Source organism: Sceloporus occidentalis, unplaced genomic scaffold (genome assembly GCF_023333645.1).
Source record: "Sceloporus occidentalis isolate IW3139 unplaced genomic scaffold, rSceOcc1.0.p SCAF_5, whole genome shotgun sequence".
In the NCBI taxonomy this organism is placed as follows: domain Eukaryota; kingdom Metazoa; phylum Chordata; class Lepidosauria; order Squamata; family Phrynosomatidae; genus Sceloporus; species Sceloporus occidentalis.
Window position 1 is genome coordinate 27,198,180 of NW_028316985.1, and position 19,907 is coordinate 27,218,086.

At 40.3% G+C, this 19,907-nt stretch overlaps 1 protein-coding gene across 1 annotated transcript in view; it reads right to left on the minus strand.

The window, feature by feature from the left end:
* The window catches only part of LOC149311815 (phenylalanine-4-hydroxylase-like), a 44,034-nt gene extending 28,552 nt beyond the window's left edge, over window positions 1-15,482 (minus strand). The window contains exons 1-2 of the mRNA XM_089526722.1: window positions 15,339-15,482; window positions 12,135-12,242 (exon numbers count right to left, since the gene is read on the minus strand). Of these exons, the coding sequence (XP_089382848.1) occupies window positions 12,135-12,242; window positions 15,339-15,380 (150 nt within the window). The 5' untranslated portion in view covers window positions 15,381-15,482. The remainder of the gene's footprint in view (window positions 1-12,134; window positions 12,243-15,338) is intronic.
* Between the last annotated feature and the right edge of the window lie 4,425 nt (window positions 15,483-19,907).

Here is a 19,907-nt window from a genome sequence, read left to right on the forward strand (position 1 = left end):
GAATGATTATCTTGGTTGCAAGGCAAAACTAAAAAGGAATGGGATAGAATGAGGGGGGAGCATGATTATAGAATAGAGATCTCTGATAGGTGCATTTACCTGAAAATCTAGGAACTGGAGTTGCCCTTTAGGGAGTGATACCCTTGCTCCTCATTTAAACTGGAATCATTTTGCAAAATAGTTACCTTAAAGAACAACATATTAGGGGTGGAGGATAATTTGTTTGGTTTGTCCTTTTGATAAGAGTTGTCCAGATCTTCATAAATCCACCAAAAAAAGATCTGTGTGTGTGTGTGTGTGTGTGTGTGTGTGTGTGTGTGAGAGAGAGAGAGAGAGAGAGAGAGAGAGAGAGAGAGAGATCAAATATTGGGGATTTGCAAAACTGAGAGATTAGTTCATCCAAGCAGAGGGCTTCAAATGCTTGACTTTTAATCCTTGTGCATTCAACCATATTAGTGAGGGATGAAGGTTGCCATCATTGTTTCTATATAGTTGCCGTATATTGCAGGCAGATACAGTGTGATAATCACTGCACTAGGAATAGTTGGACTTACTGAATTTGACTAGTGCAGAAGGTTGGAAACTTCATTTTATTCATTTTTTAAATTTATAAATTCCTCAAATCTTCAAATTTCTTTAGAATTCTAATTGAAAGAACAAGAGATTTTAAAACTGTGAATGTAGGAGCAAGAAAAACTGACAGATTTGTCCATCAGTACAACAGGAGGTAGGAGACACCAAGCCTTGAATATATTCAAAGACCTCTAGAGATCACTGAGAGTATAACATCTGAGAGAGAGAGACAGAGAGAGAGAATAGAAATGTTACTCTACAATGAATGTTATGCGATGGTCACTTGCTCATGTCCTCAGCAAGAAACACTACAGATGAACTTAAATTACTTGGCCACACACGCCAACACAAGAAGTTGAAAAGGTCAAAAGTGCATTCAAATCCTGTGGCTCAGGAAAGATGTTCTCCTAATTAAACCAGCCTCCATGCAAAGAAGGCATTTAACTCAGCTAGACCCTGAGGTCAAGTTGTTTTAGTTCTCTAAAGGTCTGTATTGCAAACAGACAGTGCTTTGTATGAGCCATTTAATTAGGTGCTCACAAATCACTGGCAGACTCCAGAGTTCGGGGAAAGTTACAGTTGCTCCAAGTAAAAATTTATTATGATTGAGACCAAATCCAATAAGTCACAGTCTGTTCTAAATGAGAATCCTCTGTGGTCTCACAGCTGTAAGTTAGGTCTTTATACAGGAGATAATGGCCAGAATCCTATTGGTTGTCCTTTTGTCAACTGAAGTACTTTCATGGGTATTGCACAAGGAAGTATCCAGTATCTCCTTGCTCAATGCCTTTGCCATGGATGTCGAAGGGCCTCCAGACAGGGTTCTTAGGCACAGATCTAACCCAGCCACCTGTTTACTATGGGGATGTGGTTAGACACTGTCAGCTCCCCATGTGTACCTGGGAAAGAAAGAGTAGCCTTTGATCCCAGACTGGTTCCTGTGCAGACCAGCCAATAAGGCCAGCCTGGGGACGGAGCTAGGGCATGGCATCCATATAACACCTGCTGACCTCTGCCCCCATGGCGGTGTGATGCTGCATGCCGCATCACATGGCGCACTGCATCACAATGCTCCTTTGGTGCTGCGTCCACATGACAGAGTGCCAAAGGAGTACCATAAAGCCATGGCTCTGGCGTTTACAGAAACCTTTTCAGGGTGCAAAAAGGAGCCAGATCAGGTCTGTGGTGTGCGGTTGCCATGGCCCCAATCTGGCAAAGATGGAGGTGGCTGTAAGCTGCCCTGTCAGAGATGGTCGACACAGCCCCTAAGTTACCCTTCAGACATTTGGACTCCACCAGTGCTGCACTCAGATTTTGGCCTTGTTTGCTTTCTTGCTGGAGCTATCAAATACATGAACTCAGCCACTTAAACACAGCTCAGGAAAAAAAAAACCTGTTTGGATTATCATTCCCAGGATCCCTTAGCCAGTATGGTCACAGAACTTTGGTTAAGTAGTAACATGGCATGGGCTGACTATGGGTTGGCTGCTCTATGCTAGAGCACCCTCACTTTTGGTGGGGTAATGGTAACATGGAACATAACTACATTATTGCCCCATCTCAGATAGTGTACCTCTTTCCCACATTACCAGAAGAGCAAAAGTGGGTGGCAACTGTGCTCAGGAGTTAGCAAAGCATCACCAGAGCATAGAAAAGCTGCAGGTTTGGAGATGTTTCTTTGGGACAGCTATACAAATTCTACAGACAGGATATGCAGCTATTGGTCAAAAAGCAACTTTGCCAAGCTCTTCATGAAAAAAAATCCATGTAAATGAACAGTTCAAATCTCCAACAAGAGTGATCTGTCCTTGCCTTACCAGTCTACTGGATGGGAATGGAACAAGGGTAGGGGCAGGGGCAGAGAAGAAAAACAGGAGGGAGTGAGGGGGGTTGGCACCACTCATTTGTAGTTCTGTCCCATTTATCACTGGGTTTGTCTGTGCATACTGTCACCATGGCCCTTACTGCTAAATTTCATTAATAAGGCTTTTTACAGAAAAGATATTCCGCATGCTTGGGTTTGCCATTGTTCCCCCTTTACACATACCTGTATATATTTGACTATAAGTCAAGGGCAGATTTGGGGGCCAAAATGATGGATTTTGAGAAGTTGAGGGTAAAACTTAGGGGCATGTAACGAAGGATATAAAGAACAAAGCAAAGGAAAACAATGCCAAAGAACAAAATTCCAGCAGGCATAACTGTTTGTGCTCATACTAAAGGCTGGATGGATGAGAGAGTAGAGCAGGGTCAGTGCTTCACGGACAGATTACACACTTGCCTTTCACCAGGGGATGGTTCCTTTTCTTAAAAAAAAAAAAAGTGTTAAAGTACAGTACTTACTGATCCATGGATAAGTTGATTCAGGTTTTTGACCTACATTTCTAGATTTATATATCATTATATACAGTATGTTACACTAGTACATCTATCCTATTTTATTGAGATCAGGCAGATTTTAAGGCATCCTTTGTTTGATGGGTTTTATCCAATCCAAATCCCGTTTAAAGAAAAGAACCATCAGAAGGAAATACAAGGATCCTGAAGAACCTGCCTGCCAACATTTAGCTCTTGGGCACTCTGGGGCCGATTTTAGGGCTCGGGATTGCAGAGCGACTACATGGTTCGAAGCCCTAGAGTAGCAGCGGCGTCATTATGGTGTGGCCCCATCCACATGGGGACCGCCATAATGATGCAAGAATGGTGCAGCATCCACACATTGCAACGCTGCACTTGCGTCAGCAATGCGTGACAGTGCACCAATTGCGCACTCATGGGATCGGCCACACTCACCAAAAATAATCCATTTTAGTGGTTTGTTTTTGGTGTGGAGGGAGGCTGCACAGTTTGACTGCTGCAGCGTCCCTTAGGAACAAAAATGGGCACTGCCAGCCCACCCTTTCAGGGCAGTCTGTCGAGTCCCTCAGTCATGATCTTCCTCATTGTGGTGGAATGTGTTACATTTCTATTTTGAATATAACCATTCTTTCTTAATGTGCACCAATTAACATATGCAAATTTTATGAAAATATGAGCTCTCCTTTGGTGAAATATTTGTTCTCTCTCTCTCTTTCCTTCTCTCTCTCTCTCTTACTCCTACTTATGGCCTTCTTAGGAGATACTCCCAATGAAAACACAGGAACTTTATTCCAAGAAAACCTATATGGAAATTAAAAGGAAGTCAGGGAGAAGAAAGGAGAAAAAAAGTGTTTGAAGCTATTTTCCCTTATTATCTATTCCAAACCAAACTTTGACAGCACTGCATTGAATCACCATGTTATATCAATTTTTAAAATACAAGCAAGTTAACCTTCTGTTATTATTAAATACTTTGAAAATCTTTCTGGAAGGGAAGAGTAGAAGATCATCCACAGTATTATGATTCCACTTTAATTTCTTTCCTACGGAATTGTGGGATTTGCAGTTTAAGGAGGGGGATTTAGAATTCTCAGCAAGAGGCCTCCAGTGCCTCCCCAGAATACAAACCCCAGGGTTCCATAGGGTGGAAGCATGGCAATTAAAAGTGGAATTATAGTGCAGTATTTGTGGGAAGTGAATGGGTTACAGGTTGAGTTTTTGAATCATAATGCACTTCAATACTCCACATACTGCTTAATGCTAAAATTAAATAGAGCAGCATTCTTTGTTGTTGCTGTGTGCCTTCAAGTAATTTCTGACCTATGGTGACCCTAAAGCAGACCTATCATGGGGTTTTCTTGACAAGATTTATTCAGAGGTTTGCCATTGCCTTCCCCTGAGGCTGCGAGCATGTCACTTGCCCAAGATCATCCAATGGGTTTCATGGCATTTGAGGCCTCTTGAAATTAAAACATCTCTCAGATGTTACAATCAACTTATGCTTTTTAAAAGTAGGTAGATTTTATATGAAATGCAAGCATACCTCTAATACTGAAAGTAGCTTCTCCACCAGTTCTTCCATTTTTTAAAACTGGGTTGTGGTTTGTAGAAGTGATGCCACGGTTTGAAGGGCAAGTTTGCTAGATTTTTTTTTAAAATGGGCTTAATAGACAGTGCAAAAGTACCATTTTACTTAATTTTAAAGGAGGAAAAGGAAACATGTATCAGAATGATGAATAAAAACAAATAGTCTCAAAGGTGGGAAAAAAATGTTGCAGCTGATGCTGAGAATTGCCAGAAAATAATCCAGGATAACAATCATGTAGTTTGAATACTAAAGGAAAAAACCTCAGAGGACTATAGTAGCAAACACATCACCCTCTTGGCATGTTTGCCCCATCTAAACAGCTTCATTCACATCCTTCACAACAAACACTCCCACAGATTTTTCAGTGAATGCCAAAGAAGTGCAATACTGGGCCTAGCAATTGCGGCCATCTCCATGTTCTTAATTAGGTTTACATAGAGAATGCATTCAGACTTGTACTTGAGATAAATAAACCAAGAAACAAATGAGCCTTTGGGAGACACAAACAACCTCTTTGATCCTCCTTTTGCACAACAAAGCAAACAAATCTGGAAGTACTGTATTTTCCCGTTTTACTCAAACTGGAAAGCTCTGGTTCTAATAGCATCAGGACAAGATAATGTAAGACAGCCCCAGATATTTTGCTGCCTGAGGCATATGACAACATGGCAACCCATTTATTCCACATGTAGGACCAAAGGACTATGCCACATCTGAGGATATTAGACCAGTACAGTGCAGGCTACGTGATGTACTCAGCTCTGTCCTCCAAGAGAGGGGAAAAGACACTGGATGTAAGAATTGTTAACGCAGTTTCTTCAGCATTTGCCACCTAAGGGGGTTGCCTTAGTCTATCTAATGCTAGACCTCAACCTGACATGGTATATCAAACTATAGTATCCCATTCCATGAGAGACTTCCTAGTTTGTTTGGAGGGAACAGAGGAGCACATGTGAAGTCGAAGTCTTTCATGGCCAGCATCAAGGAACATGAGAGACACAGCAGGCTGGGTCAGTAGTAGCGGAACATGTTATAAACCATTGTGGGCATAAAATGCTGTTTGAAAACACTGAAATTCTGGACCATGCCAACAACTATCAGGTCAGAATGTACAGGAAAGCCATTGAAATCTACAAACACCTGGGCAACTTCAATAGGAAAGAAGAAACCCTTCAAGTAAACAAAGTTTGGCTACCGGTCCTGAAAAACACCAAAATCAAGACCCAGCAAATGCAAATGAAAACCACTCAGGGGGAGGGAGGTTTCCCGGCAGAAAACTGATCATCAATTAAATAGACACTCTGAGACCTTGCCATACAACAACAGAACAATACACAGATTAACATGTAAATCACTTCCTCTCAATCAACAGTATATATATACCCCACTCTCTTCCATGCCAACATTCTCTGAAGATGCCAGCCACAGCTGCTGGTGAAACATCAAGAATAATCTCTTCTAGAATATGGCCTCATAGCCTGAAAACCCCACAAAATACTATGCAGCCCAAGAATTTGTTTATATCTTGGTTTTATCATACAAAGATATCACCTTCCACCCAGTAATATCAACCTACTGTTTTAATCTTTGCTGTCTTATAGTTTACATTCCCACTACCAAAAGCTTTGAATCCTGATTCAAGCTATATGCCTCTAGTTTCCACTGAAAATTGATTATGATCCTCATTTGATCGATTCCAGTAGAGAAAAAAGGGAGGCAAACACCAAAAGCCCAGGGTATTTTGGTAGCCACTTTTTAGTGGTTCTTCTGCTAAGAATCAATCCCGACCCACATTTAATAAGTGGGAACACCAGATCAGGATCGATTCTTTCAGAGGAGAGGGGCAAATGGCAGAGGGGTGTGTGTCATCCATCCCCAGAGGTGTCACACACAGAGAGAGTGCTGCTGTTTTGGGTCCTTTTTTAAAAAATTAAAATTACTCACAAAATTGATACATTGGCAAAGCAGCTACTTGCAAATGCGAGTAGCTTCTAGCCCATTCTACTTATTTTGCTATTAGTTTTGCTTTTTAAAATATATATATATCCCCCATGCATCCTCCTTCTCCTCCTTCTCCTTTTCCCAGCTCTCTTCCTTCCTACCTTCCTCCTTTCCTCCATGGTTTCCACTGGGGCTGGCAGGACCTCCAATGCTTCTGTCGGGCCTCCGCCACTTCCACCAGAGCTGGCAGGGCTCCCACTGCTGCCGGGCCTCCACTGCTTCTCCAGAGCTTACAGGGCTTCCAGCGTTGCTGCTGTGCTGCTGCCACTTGCCCAGTGCTGCACCTGATGCCCCGCAAGTGCTGCCAGCCCTGGAGAGGCAGCGGATGCCCAGCAGCAGTGCCAGAAGCCCCACTAGCTCCAGTGGAAGCTGCGGAGGCCCAGCAGCAGCACTGGAGACCCAGCCAGCCCTGGATTTTCTGGGAGCTAGGTGAGTAGAAGGCACATTGGGAAAGAAGACAGCAAAAGAGAGTTCAGTTGGGACTGTCTGAAGGGGTTGGGGTGGGACTGGCTCAAGGGCTGCTCCGTCTTCCTCAATGGAAATGACCAGCGTGCCAACAGGGAAAATCGATTCCAAACAGGCCCCCTTTTCATAGTGGGAATGAGGGGCCTTTTGGAATCGGTTTGGTCAGCAGGGCAGAGCCGAATCAGAACACGGGTTATACTTCCAGTGGGAATGAGCCAATTCTGCTCCTTTGAATGAGAATGAGAAAATGTTAGTTTTGTTCAGTACTTGCTAATCCTGTTTCTGTTCACAGAAAGGGTTATCAATATTTCCCACAGCCACATTGGGTCTTCAATTGATTCCAAATATCCCAAGAAAGCCGTGGAGAACATTCAGAAGAAAGCTGTGTTAAAAGGAACTCGTATAGATTGAATTTAAAGGGCCCCCCTTATGAACACTGAGGCTGATGGCCATATAATTATGGGGTGTTGTTGTTGTTGTTGTTGTTGTTGTTATTACTCTTATTAGGGTCACATTTAATTGGAACTAATCTGTTGAGGGCGAATCTAAACCCAGCATGGATGGGGCCAGAATCAGAAAAAGGAAGAAGTAACAGATCCTTCTTGAAAAAGGCTCAAAGCTTTTAAAGGGTTTTTGAAATTTGGGTGAGAGTCAATAAGCACCTTGGGTTGCAAGTTGCTCTGTACTATTATGATTGAACTCCTACTTTAGCAGAAACTTTTAAGTGTATAATTCACTCCTTTGGATTTGTTGTTTCAAGTCAACTCCAGTTTATGGGAACCATGATACTAGGGTTTTCTTGGCAGAGTTATTCAGAGGAGGTTTGCCATTGCCTTCCTCTAACACTGAGAGAGTGTGACTTGCCAAGGTCTCCTACTGAGTTTCCATGACTGAGCAGAGATCTGAATCCTGGTCTTCTGGAGTCTTAGTCCAACACTCAACCAAAGCACTACCGTATTTTCTGGCGTATAAGACAACCGGGCATATAAGACGACCCCCAACTTTTTGAAGAAAAATATAGAGTTTAGTATATACTCACTGTATAAGGCTACCCCTCTTCCTCAGAAGCTGGCAGCCGGCCGTGCACACGCTTGCTGGCTTCAGGGAGCCTCCAGAGGCCCCTTAGAAGCCAACGTGGGGCTGCCGGCTTCCCAGGCCTCCAGAGGCCTGAGAAGCCGGCTGCCCAGAGAGCACGCGTGCTGGCTTCCCGGGGCCTCCAGAGGCCTGAGAAGCTGGCAGCCCTGAGAGTGTGCACGCCGGCCTCAAGGGGCCTCCAGAGGCCCCTTAGAAGCCAGCGCAGGGCTGCCAGCTTCCCAGGCCTCCGGAGGCCTGAGAAGTGGGCGGCCAAGTGTGTGCGCACCGGGCCCCGGGGCTCAACCCGGTGTATAAGACGACCCCCAACTTTTGACCCAATTTTAGAGGGTCAAAAAGTCATCTTATACGCTGGAAAATACGGTACTCTGACTTTCACTTCTTCAGATGCATGATGTATAATTTTCAACTGTAGGTATACATGCATACTGCATATGGTGTGGAGTGCTGGGATCAGACTAAAATGGATACTGAAAAGGCCAGTTGCATTATTAATATTGGTCATAAAGAATAAGCATCTTGAGCTCAAACTTTTACTCCATGAATCTAAGGATTGTAACTACAAGATGTCACATGCACAGCTCACATGCATCTTGTAAAGGTGCTGTTTTACTTTTTTAAAAAATCTGTTGCCCAAATCCAATTACTAGTCCAAAGTGACAAAACCCCATTGAACCAATTGCTGAACAGTAAACCTACATTCATATAAATCTCATTTTTAATGGGCCTATTCTTGCTGGAACTAGCAACTGGATTTAGGCCTATATCACAGACCTAGATTCCCATTTCAGAAATATTGTATGATTAATTATTAACTAATCCAAAGGAGGAAAAAAATCAATCAGCAAATGATGATGCTAGTTGTATCAATATACAAACACCACTCCCCTCTGGAGAGGATCCAATGTTACCTGGGTTTCTATTGCCAAATGCTTTCATGTTAGAATGCTTTCACCAACTAAAGCAAACATTGCTAGAGTTTGTAGTCATCCAAAATTAGTTAAGGAGATAATAAATGTTTTGCGGTCTGCTTAACAGGAGAGAGAAGTAATCTTTAACAGTTGTCCAGCATACTAGAAGCTTTTGTATTAGCTGTGGGGGTGCACTTTTGTGCTAAAACATGTATACCTCACTGGAGTGGTCTGTAGGGAACAGCATGGTTCACACCTGGTTGTTGGGACCAGACAAGTGATAGGTGGATCCTGAGAACTAAATGTGATTGGTCTAATCTTTTCTCATCTTCCCTTGCCAAATAGATAGAGATGGGTGGGAGGGAGCAGGCTACATTTCTTTTGAAAAGCATCAACTGTTTGCTTGAGGCTTCTGAAATTGACCTGTTGGATGTTTACACCCCTGTGGCTTCAAGTTGCCCTAGCCCTATCCAATAACTATGATTTATTAATTGTGTCCAGAAGCTGGAACTTCTTTCTGGAAGGACTCTAATTTTACTAATTTTTAATGGCTTTTTGGAAGTCAGTGAAATCCTTCCTCCTTTCTAGGAGGGATTTTGAGTTGTAAATATAACTATTTTATTGAGTGGATGTTAACTGTCCATGGGTGTTGGGTTGTTGCTGTTTAAAAAATGCTTCTCGCTGTGATTGTTCATATTGCAGTTAAAAAATAACTATAAAAAATTAATGTCTAAAACATTAACTGTATAACAGACTGAGATGGAGAAAAATGTATACATGTCCAAAATGGAGAAAATCTTTTAGAACCAAAAGCTTTAATGTTTTCATTTGGTGCCAAAAGGAAACCAACATTGGTGCCAACAGGGTCTCTATGAGGATGGCATTTCAAAATTGGGATGCCACAACAGAGAAGGCCCTTTGCCATTTCATCATATGATGTGTTGTCCCCATTGTTGGGACACCAAAGAAAGCTCCTTCTGTGTGATAATACACAATAAACATTTTAATATCCTTTATAAATTAGTGACAGCAGCATGGTTCTCTCATGTAGGAAAATATATGGCATGATAGCTTAAGGGAAATAAATGCTACCAATCTAGAATGCAGAATGTACATCATTTAGATAAAGAGGACTTGTGAAAGGACCCTACACACATAGACACAAACTGTATTGAAATGTCAAGTGAATACCAAAAAGATGACAAAAGAGAGAGGGTGAATCTTTCAGGCAGCTGGCCAATGAAATGCCATCTCAAATTTCCAACAGATGTTCATGAATTACCAATAATTCACCCCTTCTTTTGTTGCTGGCCAGGTTGGCAGTTAATAGATTTCAGTAACATGGAGATCCCCATTAAGGGTTGATTCTCATACCTGTAGACATCAGTAAAAAAATCTCATTCTGAAACTGTATGAACTCTCTCTCTGACACACACACACTGGAAAAGGACATCAGAGTTCTCATTCTTTGGGGTAATCATTTACTTTTCCTTCAGTTAACAAACAGAAGATGTCTTAGTGCAGCTTTTGGTATTTTTCCTCTTGTATTTCCCTTTTGCTTGCTAATTTCCACCCCTCCAAGTACAAAAAAAAGAGGGTATAGTTTAATTCCACATTTTGCTGGCCAAAGTACAACAGTTTCCATTTAGTCACCTTGGCTTCTAGGGATATTTCTGGCTTCATCTGTTCAAGGACCCAGCTGATTGTCTTTTTGGCTATCCACGGTATCCTCAGCATCCTTCTCCAACACCACATCTCAAATAAGTTGATTTTCTTTTTATGTGCTCTTTTCACTGTCCAGCTCTCACATCCAAACATAGTGATTGGGAATAACATGGTTTGGACGATTCTAACTTCAGTACTCAGTTGTACATCTTTACTCTTTAGAATCTTCTCTAGCTCTTTCATGGCTGCCTTTCCCATTCCTACTCTTTTACTTATCTCTTGACTGCAGTTTCCATTCTAAATGATGTTTGATCAAATTGTCTAATTTCAATTTATGTCAATCCTCCATTGTCATTATTTTTGTTTTCTTTATGTTCAGCAGCAAGTCTGCCTTTGCACTTTCTTCCTTGACCTTCCTTGGTAAATGTTCCAAACCCATGATGTTTTTCTCTAGTATTATTGTGTCATCTGCATATCTTAGGTTATTGATGTTCCTTCCTCCTATTGTCACTCCTCCATCTTGTAAGTCTAACCCTACTCCTTGTATTAAGTTTTCAGCATATAAACTGAACAAGTATGGTTCAACTTACCTGACTCTTTTCCTGACTCCTTTGCCTATTGGGAACCATTCTGTTTCAAGATGCATAGCTGTTTTGAAAATAGTTACTGAACATTATATTCTTGCTTCTATAATACCTGGGGCCTTTTCACACCACATACAGTAATTATAGCATAATGATTCCACTTTAAGTTCATGGCTGCATCTTATGGAATCCTAGGATTTGTAGTTTAGTGAGGCACTGGAGTATTGCACCTGGATGAGAACTCCAAATGCCCCTCCCTAAACTTCACTTCCCAGGATTCTGTAGGATGCTGCCAGGGCCATTAAAGTGAAATCATAGTGCTATAATTGTGTGGTGTGAAAGGGATGCCAGTAGAACAGTTACACAGACTGTACAGCCCTCCAGATGTTTTTGGCCTGCAACTCTCATCATTCCTCATCATGTGTTATGATATTCTTTACCATCAACATCACCACCAACAGCAACCTAAATCATACGGGACAAAGAGATAGGGAAACATGGAACTTCACGATGGGATAAGACTAGAGAAGTTGTGGGCAGAGGGAGGCTATTTTGGCATCCTCCAGCTCTTCCGGTCACTGAAAACTATGTAAACCTATCACTGCTGTTCTTGCAAAGACATCATTGGCTCTTTTAAATTTTAAACTGACTTCTGGCTCCTTATGGGGTTTGTTTTGTTTTCCACAATCCCACCACAGTTGTCTCCCCCATGCACTGTAGTCTTTTCTAGACATTTTACATGCATAATGAATATGGATGGAGATGAAAAGGAAGGGCAGTGACATTCAAATCAATAGCAAAGCATTCTGCATTAAGGAGTGGACTTCTGGTAACTAGATTTTGCTTCTGAAACACCAGTAGCTTTATTTTCTTCTATTTACATGATAAAACACATACCTCAAATATGCGGAGTATTCTTGCTAAAGCTCCCACTTCTTCTTTGAGAGAAAAGATCAAGGAAATTGCATCACTTTGGCCACTGCTTTCTTCAATGTAGCTGGATTCCTATGTAATAAATGAATAGTTAACTGTGTTCCATCCCTGTGGATAAGTGACACTGCTGGGTATATTCACACTGCAGAATTAAAGCAGTTTGAAACTACTTTAACTGCTATGATGGTATCCTGTGAATTGTAGTTTGGTGGGCCTCAGAGTTTGTTGACAGACTAGGGTGATTATGTCACCAAATTACAAATTCCAGGATACCACAGGACAGAGTCATGGCAATTAAAGTGGTTTCAAACTTCTTTAATTCTACACTGCACCTGCAACCACCAGCATCTACAGCTGAAAGGACTGGGTGAAGGGTTGATCTGGATCTAATGGTAGGTTGATCTGGATCTAATGTCTTAAAGTAGATAAGAATTGTTTTTACTCCTAATATTTTTAATAGGGTGGTATTAGAGGGGAGGAGATTCTTCTAAAGATGTGTGTGGATATGCTGCTTTGTAAAATATGTTCTATATTTTAAAACTGGCAATGTCTCTTTTGCTGCAACAAGGACTGGAACCTTACTCAGACTCTGTGTATATCAAAAAGGAAGCCTGACTTACTATTCAAATTTATTAAGAGTACAGCCAGCTCTTGTGACTGACCTTTTTGAAAACCACAGGCTCCTTTTTGAAAACCACAGCTTCCAGAAAATCAGCCAGTGTAGCAATGGTTCTGGGAGCTGTAGCTGGAAAACTTAACATTTCCAAGCTTTAATTCTGACTACCTTCTTCTGTGTTCAGCAGTGAATAAAACAGTATGTGCTGAACCAGTGACAGGAAAGACTTTTCTTAAATGGCCAAGATTGCTACCAGCCAGTATGGTGTTGTGGTCTGACTGTCAGAGTTGGAGGCCAGAGTTCAAATCCCAGCTCAGTCACAGAAAAACACTGGGTGACCTTGGTAAAGTCACTCTCTCTCAGTCTTTGAGGAAGGCAATGGCCTTCTTTCATAGTAATCTTGCAAAGAAAACCCTACGAAAGGGTCAGTGTAAGTCACAATCGGTTCAAAGGCACATCCTAGCAACAATTCTTCCCATTAACCTAATGGTTCAGACTGAAGTTGTACCAGAATTCTTTTCTTGTAAATGCTGTTAGAGAAAAATTGGGACAAATGCAAACTTGTGCCAAACTCTAGTCTTCTGTGTGTTCAAAAAAAGATTGAGAAATATCTTGGCATAAGAAACTAATTAAAAAGCTGTTCACTGCAGACAGCCTTGCTAATGAAATAGGGATGACATCAAACCCAGAGACTATGGATACATTACACAATATAAGATGAAAATCTTAAATCAATCCAGTAAATATTTGTTTGGCAATCTATCCTGGCTCCATGTAGACTTGATATTTTGTACATCACTTAATTTTATTAATCCAATTCTATGGTGGTAAACTTGGGTCTTTTAAGTTAAGCCCATTAATTTGGACCATAGAAAAGATCTACTCTTTTAGAATAGACTGTAGCTAAACAAGAGAGAACCTTACCCAATGAAGTTCACATGACTGTTTATACTGTTTGGAGAATAAAGAGCAGAAATGACAAAGTCAAATCAAGTGTACAAGTTTATTTACAGGGCTCCACAGATTTCTGATGTATTTTCTTTACAGCCAACGCTGGCCTTCTGGATTGGAGAAAAGGAAACCGTCTTGTCAAGTATCAACCTGAGCTCTGGGGCAGCTTGGAAGCAAGCAGGGAAGACTTACTGCTTTTGAATCTCAGTGCTGTTTGTGGAGAGATAAGACTGAACCTTTCTCCCAATTTTCAAGGGAAAGGACTTTTGAATTTCAGAGGTCTTGCTGCATTCATGGGCATCCAACAAAGATGAGGTGTCCTCATTCATATTTTTCTCTGCACTGAGGCAAGCACTAATCAGATTAACATGTAGTGGCTGGCATCCTGGTACTGACTTACAAAGGCTTAAATCCAATGTATTACTTTGTAAGTCATTTTTTGGGTTATGCAGAAGCTGGAATTATCTATAAATTTTGTGCAGTGACCAAATTCCCCTTCCAAAAGACAACTCTTACCAGCTGCACCATCCACAACCATTTACTGGCTGTTGAGGAAAACATTTTATTTTATGTTTTTATCACTAGATACACATCAATGTGTGTCTTCTGGAGGATCCCTGGGAGGTCTCAAAGCTTGCTGTGCAACCAGCTGTAGGAACATAACTGGACACTTTGCCACTTCTGCCATGTTGAGAGGCTGTAGCAGTACAAGGTGGAAGTTTGGTCTGGGTAGGAGAGAAAATGTAGTTCCACCTAGCAGAACTTTATATGACCTCACCAGGGTCTTGGCCATAGTTACTGCTGGAGAGTTGGTATGTGTATTTCTTTGTGGGTCTTTAATTGGATTAGTTTCAACTTTACTATGCTGGCTCAGGATTTCTGAGAACTGTGGCCCAAAAAAATAACTTCTCCAAGCTTTGGCATGAACTAAGGCCAAGTTTCAATGTCAAGTCTGCTGCACAGTACACTTGACTTTCACTTGTACTTCTCCACAACAAATAATAATGTGCATACCAAACTCAATTGAACACACATTTTAAATGCAAGCATTCTCTAGCTTGACATCACATATACATGGACAGTTGTGTATAACACTCACATTTACATACTGTTTGTTGGAAATATCAGTGTAACCTATGTGTTTTCCTGCAATAGCCCTATAGCCCTGCAGTTCCCATTCAGCTTACTTCTACAATAATTTTCAGTTCAACTCTATATTTTAAACATAGAAAAAAAAAATGCTAAGCACTGGAATGCTAGCCCTCTTCCAACGTAACTGGATTGAGAAGCATTGCCAGTTTTACATCCAGCTTCTGGAATTGTCATGAAATCTTTTATTGCTATACATCGGGGCATCATTCCTCACCCTGAGCTATAAATATTAAGGCTTCCAGGACTTGATGTCCAACAATATCCAGAAGCTGCATGTTTGCTATATTTGCTATACATCAAGCCATCACTGATGGCAAAAATACAGAAGCTATTTGAAAAGCAGTGACCCTGTAACTAGTAGCAATTTTTTTCTTTTCATATTTTACTTTCTCTCTTGTAGTATTCATATACCACCCAATAACCAGAATCTCCAACTATTATGGACTTACCTGAAAAGCATCTCCATTCATGTTTTGGGCCTCTTTTGCCATTTTTACTCCCCAGACACTAATGATCAGGCTTTTCTTTCAGGGAGGAGGGAATTGTGACCTTATCGAGTTTGCAGGAATGTCTGTGTACACAACATACACGGATATTTAAAGTTTAGTGAGCAGCTGAAGGGTCAGCCCCCTTCTTTGATCTTTTCTCTTCTCTGGCAGAGTTTAGGCAAGAGGTGGAGTTTTCTTGACACACCCCACTTTTGCACCAACCAACCCTCTTCAAACTCTGGAGGCCAAAATTACTTCCCAATGTGCAATACAAGCCACAAAACTGGAAAACTATTTAGCTTTGACATGTGGTTTCTGTTAGGATAGACAATGTGGGTTGATTTTCTTCCATTGTATTTTGTATCATGCAGTATTTTAATTTCAGCTTTTTAAAAGGTTTAGTTTGTTACCACCCCATGAGCAAACAATAATAGGATTTTGCCCTCTGGTTTGTTTAGACATCCTCATGTATGCTTAGCTTCTTGGCCTGTGTATTAAAGGAGGTCCATCATTGTTGTTGTTGTTGTTGTTGTTGTGTGCCTTCAAGTCATTTCCATTTTATGGTGACCATAGATTTTTAAATCATGGGTATTTGTTTATTCAGATTTGTTCAAAGGGGGGTTGCCTTTGCCTTCCACTAAGGCTGATACAGTGTGACTTACACAAGGTCATCCAGTGGATTTCCATGGCCAAACAGGGATTTCAACTCTGGGCTCTAGAGTCATAGTCCAGTGCTCAATCCACTACACTACACTGGCTCTTGCTATGAGGATTTGGGGCAAAATGAGAGCATTTTCCCACAATAAGAATTCTGAACCCATTGAAATTTTCCTGCAATCCTGAAACTTCTAGCACTGCTATGACTTAAAACATTGCAGTGATAATTTAGGAATATAGGTGGGTTATAGACCGCCATTTAGTACGTATAGAATACGTACTAGGGTTAGGAAGGGGCGGTGCTTCCGCACCCGCCTAACCCTAGTACGTATTCAATACGTACAAGATGGCAGCGCCCTGTTCATACGGGCGCTGCCATCTTGACGTATCGGACGCTGAGCGTCCGTACGCGTCACGGGTGTTGTGATGTAGTGAGTGCGCCCCTGGCGCCTCGCTACGTCACAAACGCGACTCAAAAAGAAGCTCCATTTTGGAGCTTCTTTATGGGTCCGCACGGGAGCCGCGCCGTGTGGAGGCTCTGGCTCCCCCGCGGACCAACCGGCGGTGGCGGCAGACCGCCGCAAAGCAGCGGTCTGTAACCCGCCATAGTTTAGGTATCCAAAGAAAAGGGGCAGGCAAAGTTACCATGGGAATGCAAAGACAGGAAATAGACAAGTTCTAGGTATGAACCATTTTCAGCATCTCACTCTGCAATGCTAGAAATATGGGAACTGAAGGAAATTTTCATTTGGAGGGATAGAATTCTTACTTCTGGGGGCAATGCCTTCATCCCCCGCCCCCCAGCTACACCACTGATATCTGGTTACTATTTTTCCTCCTTAATACAGACCAGACTTCAATACATCCAGCTTCTGGAATTGTCATGACTGATATACTGGAAACAACTGGAAGAACTTTGGATGAGAAAGATTAGGGTGACATGTGCTAATTGTTCTATTATGCCATTTTGGGTAGTTTTTCTCAGATGTCTATTCGGGTTTGGCTTCTGCTAGTGCTAACTCTAAATAGACTTTATCCCTAATAGTATCTGTCATTGCAGGGTGATGTGACCTTGGAAATGGGGAGTAACTGGCCAGGTAATACAGCTGACTAATAAAGACAATAATAACAAGGGACAAGGTTATATAAACATTAGTAAGAGCTAGGAATCAGACCACTAAGATGGAGTAATTAATTAGAAGCATATATATAGACAGTAGCAAAGTATCTGATTGTATAAATCATAAGAAACTATGGATTACTCTTAAAGAAATGGGTGTGCCACACCAATTGATATGCATAACCTGTACTAAAAGCTACAGTTAGGGAAGAATACAGAGAAATAGAATGGTTTCCAATTGGAAAGGGGTCAAGCAAAGCTGCATTTATCACCCTATCTATTTAACTTGTATGCTGAGAACATCATATGAAAAGCAGTATTGGACTCAGAGGAGGAAGGCATGAAAACTGGTGGAAGGAACATCAACAATCTAAGACATGCAGATGACACCATAATATTAGCAGAAAGTATCAGAGATACAGAAGCGTTAAAAGAAATGGAAGGGAAAAATCTAACAGCATTAAGGAAGGAAGTAGAGAAAAAAATGATAGAATATAATAAAATCCAATTATCATGGTTTGGAAGAATAGCATTAATTAAGATGAAAATATTACCAAAATTATTATTTTTTATTTGGAATGATACCATTAAAAGTGTCAGAAACCGAATTGAATAATTGGCAACAATTACTGAATATATATTGTAATGGAGGGGAAAGAACTAGATTAAATAAATAATTTTGGTACAAATGACAAAGAAAGGGAGGGTTAGGCCTTCCCAATATAAGAGGATATTATGAGGCTAATCAATTGAGATATGTGATAGAAGGTATGTTAGGGGTATCAGATTTGGAATGGTTAGAATTAGATGGAGAGGCAACTGATAAGAAAATGCAGAATATTTTTTTAGGGCATTTACTAGGAAAGAAAGTAAGGGAATTGGAAATCCACTTATGAAAAATATATTAGAAATATGGAGTAAATATAAAAAAGAATTAATAATAATAATAATAATAATAATTTATTTATATCCCGCCTCTCCCTGTACTGGATGAATGAAGACTCAACGATAACACCAATAATAATGGAAAAGAAATTCCCAAAGAATTTGAGAGGTTTGTTAGATAAGGAATTAAAGGAAAAGAAAATAGAATAGAAAATTGGATAAATGCAAGGGTAGAAAACGGAAATATAAGAGAAAAACTTATGGGAATAAAAATTATTATTATTATTATTATTAACCTTTATTTATAAAGCGCTGTAAATTTACACAGCGCTGTACATACAATCTTTTAGTCAGACAGTTCCCTGCCCTCAGGCTTTCAATCTAAAAAATGTCTTGGTTTCCCTATATGCAATAGAACAATGGCTTAAAAATGGAAGAAAAGAAATGTAGAAAGGAAAAAGCATACTCAATTTGAACAAATAATTCAAAAAGAAAGAGAAATGGAAGGAAATGAGAATAAGAAAGGAACAATTAGTAAAATTTATAAAATATTGATGGAGAATAAAGGAAAGAAGATAACAGGAAATATTTTGAAATAAATATGAGAAGAAGAATTAGGATGTAAATTATGTGATAAGGAATGGAATAAAGTTTGGGAACAAAGACATTTGAAAAATCTATCGGTACAGATTAAAGAAAATTATTATAAATTGGTTTGGAAATGGTATTTGATACCAGTGAGATTACATAATATTGATAAGAATAATTCAAAAAATTGTTGGAGAGGTTGTCAAGAAGTAGGGTCATATATCGATATGTGGTGGCAATGTAAATATGTACAAACATTTTGGGAAAAAGTGATATTAGAAATAAAAAATATTATGAATATAAAAATAGGCAGAAAACCAAATATAGTTTTGTTATCATTATATAATGCTGGGGAATGGAAAAAAGAGGAAAAAGATTTGGTAACAAATTTGTTTACAGCAGCAAGATTAATTATAACAAGAGACTGGAAAATGAAAATAAATGCAGAATTGGAGGATTGGTATAAAGTAGTATGGAAATTAGTGATTAATGACAAATTAACATGTAAACCAAAAGTGAAAAAGGACTATGAAAAAGAAATGACTTTGATGAAATATGAAAAAAAATTATTGAAAAAGCACTGAGAAAAGAAGACAGGAAATTACCTTCACGAGAGGAGCTGAAATTTTGGATGGAATATAAGGATGGGAATGGCTCTGGAGAAGGGGAGCACTGAGGTGATATATTAAAGATATTTAGATAATAATGTATTAGAACATAAGAATGTAAGAATACACACACACACACACACACACACAGAAAGAGAGAGAGAGAGAGAGGTTATGTATGGTATAATTTAAAGATTTTGTAGTGTGGTGAGGTATTAAAGCCCTTTGAGAATTGTAAGCCCCTTTCCCTGAACTCCCAATCCCAGGATTCCATTCCACATTACCATGGTAGTTAAAGTGGAATCATAGTGCTATAACTGTGCAGTGTAAAGGAGGCCCTGGTGACACTTCTATGTATTTAATTGCATGGCGAACAAAAGAGCCTCCATCTCAAAATAGCAGTATCCTATGTCAATGTAAATGAGCGGGACACAGCAGCTGTGGGGGATATCAGTGGAAACTGCCTCAGGTCTAATATACACTGCAGAAATAAGGTATATTGACACCACTTTAACATCCATGGATCAATGCTATGGAATTCTGGGCTTTGTAGTTTATTGGCACCAGAGCTGTCTGACAGAGGGAAAAATAAATAGCTTAACAAAACTACAGATCCCAGCATTCCATAGCAATGAGCCATGACAGTTAAGGCAATGTCAAACTGGATTATTT